The sequence below is a fragment of the Tursiops truncatus genome, chromosome X (assembly GCF_011762595.2).
Source record: "Tursiops truncatus isolate mTurTru1 chromosome X, mTurTru1.mat.Y, whole genome shotgun sequence".
Classification (NCBI taxonomy): domain Eukaryota; kingdom Metazoa; phylum Chordata; class Mammalia; order Artiodactyla; family Delphinidae; genus Tursiops; species Tursiops truncatus.
In genome coordinates this window covers 11763078-11773663 of record NC_047055.1, presented here as the reverse complement: position 1 = coordinate 11773663, position 10586 = coordinate 11763078, and the positions used below count along the sequence as shown (strand labels likewise).

The 10586-nt window shown below is 41.3% G+C and overlaps 1 protein-coding gene across 1 annotated transcript; it reads right to left on the bottom strand.

Annotated features, from left to right (window-relative positions):
- Positions 1–707: 707 nt before the first annotated feature.
- On the bottom strand, positions 708–3870 carry CXHXorf66 (chromosome X CXorf66 homolog). Its single transcript, XM_019918977.2, is given in 4 exon segments — positions 708–1369; positions 1372–1598; positions 2646–2802; positions 3744–3870. Coding segments are annotated over 4 exon segments (1134 nt in total). The 5' UTR covers positions 3832–3870.
- Between the last annotated feature and the right edge of the window lie 6716 nt (positions 3871–10586).

Sequence of the window (10586 nt, the reverse complement as noted above, 5' to 3'; positions counted from 1 at the left end):
TAACTCCAAGGTTGTTCCCTGGCCTCCCACCCGTGCCAATTCAGAGTGGGAAGGTACCATGTGAAGAAAATGGGTAGGTATCAGACCTCCAACTGGGACATTTTGAGAATGCACAACAGGGCAAACTCTTTTTTTTTTTTAATCATTTTGAAGGATAACAAAAAGAATGAAAAGCCTTGTTGAGAGTTATGAAGACTAGAACACTTAGACTAACATCATGGCACTCCAGGTGTGGGTGCTGGAGGCTGGACCCTTACTTTGGTAGCAGTCACAGGAGGCAGTGGTATTAGAAATGACCGTCAGGAGTTTCCCCAATGCAGCCAGAAGCAAGCACACAGAGCCATTTCCACCAAGCACTGGGCACTACAGAAAGACAGTCTTAAACTGTGAGGACTGTATGTAAACATGAAAAAAATAAGGTTAATTGGGTTGAGACTTCAATTGAGGGCTAATCCAAGGGAAAAAGGAGTCCAGGGTACCCATCTTGCAATTCCTTTCTATATTTATGTGTGTGTGTTTATGGTTCCCATCCAAGCGGCCAGATCTAAATAAGATACCTCAAAAGAGCTTTATGCCTCTAAAATGCAATAATAATTACAATAAAATCATTTGTTATGTCATGCATTTAATTACTATTTTTCAAGTAAATTGCCTCTAAGATGGATAGGTCTAACCTCAGTAGTGATCCCAAGAGGATTTTCCCTCTATCAGGGTCTTAAAGGATGGTGAGCATAAAACAGTTGGTGTAAGTTTGCTTCTTCATGGGTGGTTTTAATTTTTATTGAGCCCTTAATTATTTCATGGGTGGTTTTATAGATGACTTCCTTGCATTTTATGTTGCAGATAATGGTTATCTCCTTGTCACTGTCACCATCACTGTAGTCTGTCATCATATCACTGTCATTCGCATTGCCACAGAGTGCATTGTGTCTGGAATCTATCTTATGAAAGGACTTGGAAAAAGGCTTCAGTTCACGTGGAAAAGGTGGGTTTTGAGTATTCTTCTTCTTCGCCTCTGAAATATTATTGACGAAAAACTCAGAAGCAGCTCTGCAAACAAGGCATTTTTCCTTGTAGCATAGACAAGACTTGACTGGTTGAGGCCTAGATAATATGTCTGCCCTACCTGCACTAACTGACCTCTTTAGAATAGGATGTCTGTGGCGTTTGGTGAGTTTCTGTAAACTGGATGGCTTGGGCAAGCTTTGATTTTGTGGATAGGGTGAACAAGGAGTTTTGGTTGGCCTGACCAGATATTGTAGACTGGCTAGCCAAGGTGGCCTGTTGGCCTTATTGGGATAGGATGAACTGACTTGATTGACTAGCTAATGGGCATGAGCCTGCTTACGTGCCTTTTCTAGACTGTGTTTCTATGTGACTTTTCCTGGTGGGATGACTTCTCTTGACTCAAAGGTCTGATTAACTTTTCTGTGCTGGATGGTGCAGATGCCTTTCCTGGACTTGAGAGCCCAGATAGCTTGTCTATACCGGACAGCATGGATTGTTTTTCTGGACTGCACAGACTAACTGTCTTGGAGTCACCGAATAATATTTTGGATGACCTGGATGACTTAGCCATTACACCTTCTTTCTTGACCCTGAAAATATAGAAAATTTGGAGTATGACAATTTAAATCAAAAGAGTACTATTGCTATCACCAGAAAACACAGGCTATTGTGTCATTTTAGACTTCTGGTCTTTTTTTGGCTCTAGCAGGAAAATTGAACACAGTAAGAATTGGAGTGTGGTGAAAGCCATGACTCAGGTTACAGATATGAACATATGTTGAATGCTTTTCCTTTTTCTTAATTTTACTGTTTCAACCACAGTTCATAACCATATAGTCTGCGTATGGAATGACACAAAATTGTTTCAAGTCTACTGTTGAGAGGGAGAGAGATAATTTTATTTATTCCAGAAATTAAACTTTTTATAAAAAAGTCACAAGTTGATATGCAACTGAGGCACAAATGTCACAACTTCTCACGTATAAAAAAAACACTCTTTAGACCAAATTTATTGTTTTCCTATCATTTACACCATCAGATTTTCTCTCCATGCATATTTATATTCACAATATTCCTCTAAAACCAAAGGAATGGAGCACTGGTATAGTTCAGTCATCAGTCCTTGGACTGGGAAATTTTTAGGGAACTAGTATATCAGGGCCAGCCTGATCCTCCTATATGAAAGCCAGGGACTGAGATCACTGAACACAGTTAATCATTTTTCATGTTATTATATCTTAAAACGGTAGATTATCCAAAATGTTTTATTGTCTTTGGAATGCAGAGACCCAGTGCCTTCTCTCTCCCCTTTTTCATTCTGTCTTATTCAGATAGTCATTCCCTCTTTTCCTAGACTCAATTTATAATGAAATTAGCAGCCTGGGGCTCAGCTGAACCCTGAATAAGGGACAGCTTTGGCTAAAGTTGGTAATGTACTTGAAATAATTTGAGCTGATATCATTTAAGTGAAGGTATCCACCCACAAGATGTTGGTAGCTCTTTTGAAGTCTAAAGTTAACATTAACTAACCATAACAACAACGAAAACTCCTACATGTATACACACACACACACACACACACACACACACACACACACACCCCCCTTGCATTCTTAATTCAAAGGTGTAAAACTTACGTTCCTGCTTTGGGGGCATCATCGCTCATACAGTAATAATGGAGAAAGCAAAAACAGGTATAAACAAAAGCTATGATCATAACACCAATTATGATAATGAGTAGATGTCTCCTAAAATTGTCCAGTTTGGTCTCCATTGATTCACGGTGCTTGGCTCCTGTCAAAGAGATTGTATCACCAGAAAATGTGTCAGGTAACCAAGTTTCCTTCCACTTTGATGCTGTTTGTCACTGTAGGTCAAAGTCAAATCTCTTCATCAATTATTTTTTTAAGCATGATAAGTGTCCCACTGTTATTTTCTTCCCTCTATCAGGTCCCCAGCCACAGTCTAGAAGCCAAATCTGGGAGGTATCTCCGGCTAATGAGTATAATTACTTGGGTTACCCCTGCATCATGGCTTGCTCGACCCATTACCTAGGTTTTTGAGTGTGTGTGTATGTCTTGCATGTGTGAATGCACTTGAGTGTTAATGTATATGTGAATGTGTACGGTGGGAAAAGGGATAGGACAAGAAAAAGCCCTTCTCGGGCTTCCCTGGTGGTGCAGTGGTTGAGAGTCCGCCTGCCGATGCAGGGGACGCGGGTTCGTGCCCCGGTCCGGGAAGATCCCACATGCCGTGGAGCGGCTGGGCCCGTGAGCCATGGCCGCTGAGCCTGCGCGTCCAGAGCCTGTGCTCCACAACGGGAGAGGCCACAACAGTGAGAGGCCCGCGTACCGCAAAAAAAAAAAAAAGAAAGAGAAAAAAGAAAAAGAAAAAGCCCTTCTTGAAACCTACTGTGTCTTAGGTACCATGCCACATTCATTCACATAGCATTTTCTCGTTTGGCTGGTGGGGGGTGTGGTGGGGGGTGGTGGATTGGGTGGGGAAGGGGAGTGAAAGGGGGCAACATGTCTGTACTCTTTATGCTTCTATGTTGCTTGGAATTTTTACACAGAAGTAAAGCTCTTAGGTGTTGTCCTAGAAATTCTTGAAGACCTACTAATAGTAACATCCAAGAAACAGCAGATTTCTTAAACACAGCTAGCTTGCCTAATTAAATGCTTGAATGCATAATATAATAGATCATAATTTCTAAGTTTTAAGGTTAAGCACATAACCTGTAGTAGACGGTTCATCACTTTGGTTTGTATTTAAACAAGTATTTGTCAAAATGGGTAAAAGTAGGACATAAATAAAAAGATTCATGTCCAGGGCCTTGTTCAAATGCTTCTTCTACCAAGGAAACTACTTGGATTTGATATGGTTCAGCTTGTTCTAGGGGTTTATGACATTATCATTCTGTGTCATATTCTGACAGCATAATCTCACCATGGGGAGGCATGAGCTTCTGTGTACAAATATTATCAAATGACTTTTAATCATTTATTTCTCCTTTACATCAAATATTCTATCAGATTTGAATCAAGAAGACTGAGACATTATTAAGCACAGAGGGAAGTACTTAGAGAAGGTAGAGAAACTGGGATAGCTCTAGCTATTGAAGAACTATTTTTCCTTATTAAATGTTAAGGAGGCACCTTGCAGCCTTGTCGTAGTCTTCTGTGTTATAGAGGTTAAATCGTCTTGGGGTATAAGTTTTTAGGATTTTTTTCTTAGTAAAATTAAGATTTTGAGTAGTCCCTCAACCTTTTTATTGAGCTGCTATTAACCATCAGGCTGAAGCTCAGTCCAATCATTCATTTATTCAACAAACATAGAGTATTCCTATATGCCAGACAGCATGCTTAATGCTGCAGATCCTAAAATAAGCAAGATAAAAATTCTTGCGCTCCTGGAATTTATATTCAAGTAGAGAATTCAAGTAATTACAAGATAGTGTGAAGTGGGCTGTATTAAGACTAAGCACAGTGTTTGGGGAGAGAAAGATCATTTTAACAATGATTGGAGAGAATGGATTAGAGGGGAGCTCTGTCTGTTTGTGGGGAGACCACTTACGGAGAAAGAGAAAAGATGGTTACCGAAATTGAGGTATTGAGGATGAGATAAATGGGTGAATTTTTAGAAATAATAAAGCAGTTGAATAGACATGATTTGGTTCTTGATTGATTGTTAGAGTGAAGGAAAGGGAAGAGTCGAGGACAGATCAGAAGTCTGGCTTGGACAACTGAGTAGCTCTTGGCCCTGTTCATTGAGACAGAGGACACAGGAGAAGCTGCAGCTTTGAGGAGAATGGGAGTAGTAGAAGTTGATGAGATCAGTCTGGGTCATGTTGAACTTAAGGTTCTCATGAGATATTCAAGTACACATATCCAGAAACCAGTTAGAGTTCAGAAGATGATTTAGGCTGGAAGTCATCAGCATCTAGAACAGGGCTTCTTTATGCTTTTTGTGCCATTGGCAGTCTGGGGAAGCCTGTGGAGCCCATCTCAGAATGATATTTTTAAACGTACAAAATGAAATGTATAGGGTTACAAAGGAAATGGATTATACTGAAATAAAGTTATCAAATACAAAAATTGTGATGTAGTAATATATGTAATTACTGATTCACTAAATAAAGAGATCTGGCAGTGGATCTAATAACTACTGTACACTGAAATGATAAGCATAAACAATATTTTGCGGTATCTGCAACAACTGTAATATATGAAAATAGATATGATTTCTAATACTGACAAAGTCACAGGCACAGGTTATATACTACTGTGGTTTGTTGCTTACATTCATAATTGGGAGAAATACTAAATTTTCATTAGAGATTGGTGAAAACAAAAATGTTTTTTATCCATTCAAGTTTACAAATTGCCTGAATTCAATTCCTGTATCTAAGTCAGAAACCCAATCTAGAAGCTAACTGAAACCCATAGGAATGGATGAGATCAACCCAAGGAGAGAAGGTAGAGCGGGCAATGTGCCCAGGACCAAACCCAGAGGAATCCCAACATTTAGAAATTTAGTAAAGGAGCCTGATCTAGCAAAGAAAATCCAGAAGTGCCAGAGAGGTAGGGAGGAAAACCAGGAAAGTGTGAGGTCCTAGAAACCATGGTAAGAGAGTTTTTCAAGGCACTGGGAGTAGTGGCAGTGACAAATACTGCTAAATATCTGAGACAGATAAGGACTGAAAAGAAGTTAAAATGGATTTAATAACAGAAAGGTCACTAGTGATTTAGGCAAGAGCACTGTTTCAGTGGAAAGGCAGAGACGGAGGCAAGATTTCAATGGGTTGACGAGTAACTGAAGCTGAGGAAGTGGAGTCAGCTAGTGTAGACAATTCTTTCAAGTATGACTGCAAAGGGGAAAAATAGGGTGCTTTCTAGAGGGGGATGGTGGACCTGGGGAGGACATTTTGTGAGAAGGAAAAGAACTTCTCAATTAAAAGCTGATGGGAAAGAACTAGTATGGGGGAAGATATTGAAGCCACAGAAAAGAGTGAGGATAAATGATAGAGCCAGGCTCTTTGGGAGCAATAAAGAATGCCATAGTTACCCTCCCAGTGGGTACAAGTGCAGATCAAAAAGTCGGAATTGGATACAGAGCCATGCAGGATGGGCATGGGGATGGGAATAAAAGGCTTAGGGGGAGGGATTTGAAGAATTTCTATCTGAATGCTTCAGTTTTCCTAGTGAATGAAGAGGGGAAGTCATCCTTTGTTGAGGGTTAGAGGTTTGAGGACAGTGGGGAAGGTTTTGGAATAGATGCTGTGGAGAATGGAAAGACTGAAGAAACTATCTGATGTGATGTGATTGGGCATTTTGCCCTTTTTCTGGCTTAAGAGAAAAACGTTTCCCTTTAATGATAAAGCTGTTTCTATGGCAGATGATGTGTTTATTAAGTTAAAAAATTAATCATCATGATGAATACTACTTGGGAAGTAAATGTTAATCAGGGATGCTGTATAACAGCATTCAATTTTTTGAAGAATTTTCCCTAACAGTCATATTAAGTGGCTCTATAATGAATGGACCAGTACATACTGTGCAAGCAGCTGACTCATCTCAGAGCTCTGAAGCCTAGGCCCCTAAAGCAAGGGAACGACGAAACCTTTGCTTAGTAGATGCTCCGGTCTCCCTTTGTTCAGCCTGTCCTCTGCCTGCCCTAGTTTCAGCATCACATATGAACAAGGGCAGCCTATTTGCAGGAAATTTCCCTGGAGAGGCCTGCGTGGTTACAGGGTTCTGTGGCAATGGCGAAAACACAGTGCATTTCCCCAAATGGACTGGCTCTTTCAGTTTTGTGTTGCATCACCAGTAAGTCATTCTGAAATATTTATTGAGGGCTTCTTATGTGCCACTGGGGTTTCAGTGGGAGAGACTAATGGGGCGGGGGAAAGACATTAAACGAAAATAAGCAGTGATAGATATTATAAAGGTGCTAGGAGAGCCACGAATAACAGGTTTGATTTCATCAGGAGGGTCAGAGGAAGTTTTCCTGAGGAAGCAATACTGGGGCTGAGTTCTGAAAGATGAATGCAGTGAATTATGAGAAGAAGAAAGATAAGAATGTCCTAGGTGGAGGAGACACATGTGCAAACGCCCTGTGGTGAAAGGGAGAGCAGCAAGTTAGAGATAGCAAAAAAGGTAAGAGTTGAGACTAAAGAAGTTTGGGCCTTGTAGGTCAAACTAAGTGCATAAAGTTGGACTTTATTCTACGAATAACGGGGTACCACTGAAGACTTTCTGGCTAGAGAATAACCTGGTAAGATCTGCATTTTAGAAAAACCACCCTGGCTGTTGTATGGGGAATAGATTGGCGGGGCATGAGTAGAAGAAAGTAGGTGAGACAATTAGAAGGTTGTTACATAGGTCCAGGTGATAGAGGATGGTGGCTTGAAGCAGGGTAGTAGTGATAAAGATGGAGAAAAACTGACGAATTTGAGGAATATTTTGATGGTGGGTAGGACTTGATGAAGGGTAGGCCATGGGGCATGAAGGGGAGAGAGGTAGCAAGGATGATTAATTCCTTCAACGAAAATGTGTTGGTGTCTGTGTGACTTTCCCTTTACCCTATGTGCTTTGCGTTAAGCACGAGCATTCAAATAGACACAGTCCCTGCCTTCAAGGAGTTTGAAATCTAATGGGAGAGAGAGACACGTAAATAACCAATCACTAAGCTGTGTAATGTCTCGCAGGCTGTGATGTTGCAGGGTACAGTGCCACAAGAGCACACAAAAGGAGTATCTATTCAAAGTGGGGACTCCTGGAGATGACCCTTGAGCTGAGGTGGGGTTTTTAATTCATTTGTTTTTAAATGTGGGTAGGAGTTCCTTGAACCCAAATAGGAAGGGAAAGAACACTGCATTGCACAGGCTTCAATACGTGTGAAGCGTGGTTGAGGGAACTTCATTTCCATGTGGCCAAAATGAAGACTCTGGGGAGGGGCTAGCTGGAAACAAAGCTGGAGTGGGTAAGCGGGGTAACCCTTATAAAAGGGTTGTGTGCTAAGGGCCTTTCTTTAAGTCTGTTTCCTTATCTTTAAAATGAATAGAAAAAAGATGAAAGGATAAGCCTGTAAGGGTAGCAGCCTTCGAAATCATCCTTTTGGGACCATTGGAATAGAACAAAACTAAATATTCTTTGGAAAATAAAATTCACTTTTACCCTGAAATAATTACCTCTAAATAATCCTGCTCTTCAAATACCTTTTAACTGTATAAAGATCAGAAAATGCCATTTTTACACAATGTTATATGTCAATTGTATCTCAATAAAGCTAGGAAAAAAATTGTTTTTTTAAGTTACTTTATTGCTTTTTTTTTTTTTTTTTTTTTGTGGTACGCGGGCCTCTCACTGTTGTGGCCTCTCCCGTTGCGGAGCACAGGCTCCGGACGCGCAGGCTCAGCGGCCATGGCTCACGGGCCCAGCCGCTCCGCGGCGTGTGGGATCTTCCCGGACCGGGGCACGAACCCGCGTCCCCTGCATCAGCAGGTGGACTCTCAACCACTGCGCCACCAGGGAAGCCCTTTATTGCTTTTTGAATCAAATAATCTTAATTTGATGCTTATAAAGTACAAGAATATCGGTCAACCCTTTTTTAAAAAAAATAATTAATTAATTTTTGGCTATGTTGGGTCTTTGTTGCTGCGCACGGGCTTTCTCTAGTTCCGGCGAGCGGGGGCTGCTCTTCGTTGCAGTGCGAGGGCTTCTCATTGCGGTGGCTTCTCTTGTTGCAGAGCATGTGCTCTAGGCACGTGGGCTTCAGTAGTTGTGGCACGCGGGCTCAATAGTTGTGGCTCATGGGCTCTAGAGCACAGGCTCAGTAGCTGTGGCGTGGGTTTAGTTACTCTGTAGCATGTGGGATCTTCCTGGACCAGGGCTCGAACCCGTGTTCCCTGCACCGGCAGGCAGATTCTTAACCACTGCACCACCAGGGAAGTCCCCTGTCAACGCTTTTTAAAATCAGTTTTTTCCCTAGTGATGGATAAATGATAAACAATATGTTAGAGCTGATAATTTCAGAAATAGCTTCGAAATTAATTTATCATTAACTTCATATTCACAATGGATACAAAAGCTATACTGTACTTTTTTTGCTTTAACATAGATTTATATGATTTTCTTTTATTTGTAAGCTCACATGCCTAGCATGTTAGAAATTCATTTTACTCAAAAATTCTGGGGTACAATTTTGATCAAAATTGTGCATAATAGATGTACTTTAAAATCCCATTTGTTGCTTCAGATTTGTTGTTATTGTGTTTCTTTGTGCCAGAACTATGCTGAGGCTCAGAGAGGCACTTGCCTCTGGCACAAAATTTAACGGGTGCCCAAACACTCAGTAATCAAGATAAATAATATTTTCATGTAATATTTTAAAAATCAAAATGAATGCACAAGATGTCCATGATGTACAAAATAGCAAATATAATTTTTAAATTTATTTATTATTTTTGGCTGTGTTGGGTCTTCGTTGCTGTGGGTGGGCTTTCTCTAGTTGCAGCAAGCAGGGGCTACGCTTCACTGCAGTGCACGGGCTTCTCATTGCAGTGGCTTCTCTTGTTGCAGAGCACGGGCTCTAGAGCTTGCGGGCTTCAGTAGATGTGGTGTGTGGGCTTAGTAGTTGTGGCTCGTGGGCTCTAGAGCGCAGGCTCAGTAGTTGTGGCACATGGTCTTAGTTGCTCTGCAGCATGTGGGATCTTCCTGGACCAGGGCTCGAACCTGTGTCCCCTGCATTGGCAGACGGATTCTTAACCACTGCGCCACGAGGGAAGCCCTAAAATAGCAAATATTTTAAATAAAGACAGGATCTGACCCTATACTTGCCTCCCCCTAATCCCAACTCTGAGTCTTCAGCCTGCAGGGCCATCCTTATCCTTGTCTACTTTAAAACCCAGAAGGCAGGGTCCAAAGACTCAGCCGGTGCTTCTAAACAGGGCTGTCTACCCAAGACTCCTAGAAATGTCTCTAGGTCTTCTGCCCAGGTCTCTGCTCCTGCGCTCCTGTTTGATGATCCTCTGTGAAGAACGCCTCTTCCTGCTTTCTCTGCCCTTACCTCTCTAGAGCTGAACCGTCGCCACTTTTCTGATTTCTCCCCTTTTATCTGATTGTCTTGCTCCAAGAGTCTGGCCAGCACCATTCCCATTGGAATTGGTAGTACCTGAACTTGTCCTAGCTCCCACTCAGGCAAGTTTGAATCCTTGGCCCTTTTCCAGGTGAGAGGGAGGAACTTTTCCGGGGTTTCCGCCTCACGGCTTTCTACTGCCCTCCTCTGGGCCTCAATTACCACTGCAGTTCCACCGCGTGCCTTCGATTTATTTTTCCCATCCGATTTTTTCTAATTAAAAAAATCATATATGTGCCTTATAAAAATTTCAAATCACACAAAGGTATTTCAGCTTTCCTTTATCCCTTCAGTTCTTCTGACCCCTTGAAAATTGCTCTAAATATTCCTTACCTATAGCCTGCCAAGATGCCTGCATCTTTAATTGCATTTTAAAATTGCATAAGGAATACTTTAATCTATTTTTATTATAAAAAATAAAAAAATATAGAAATATACAGAAT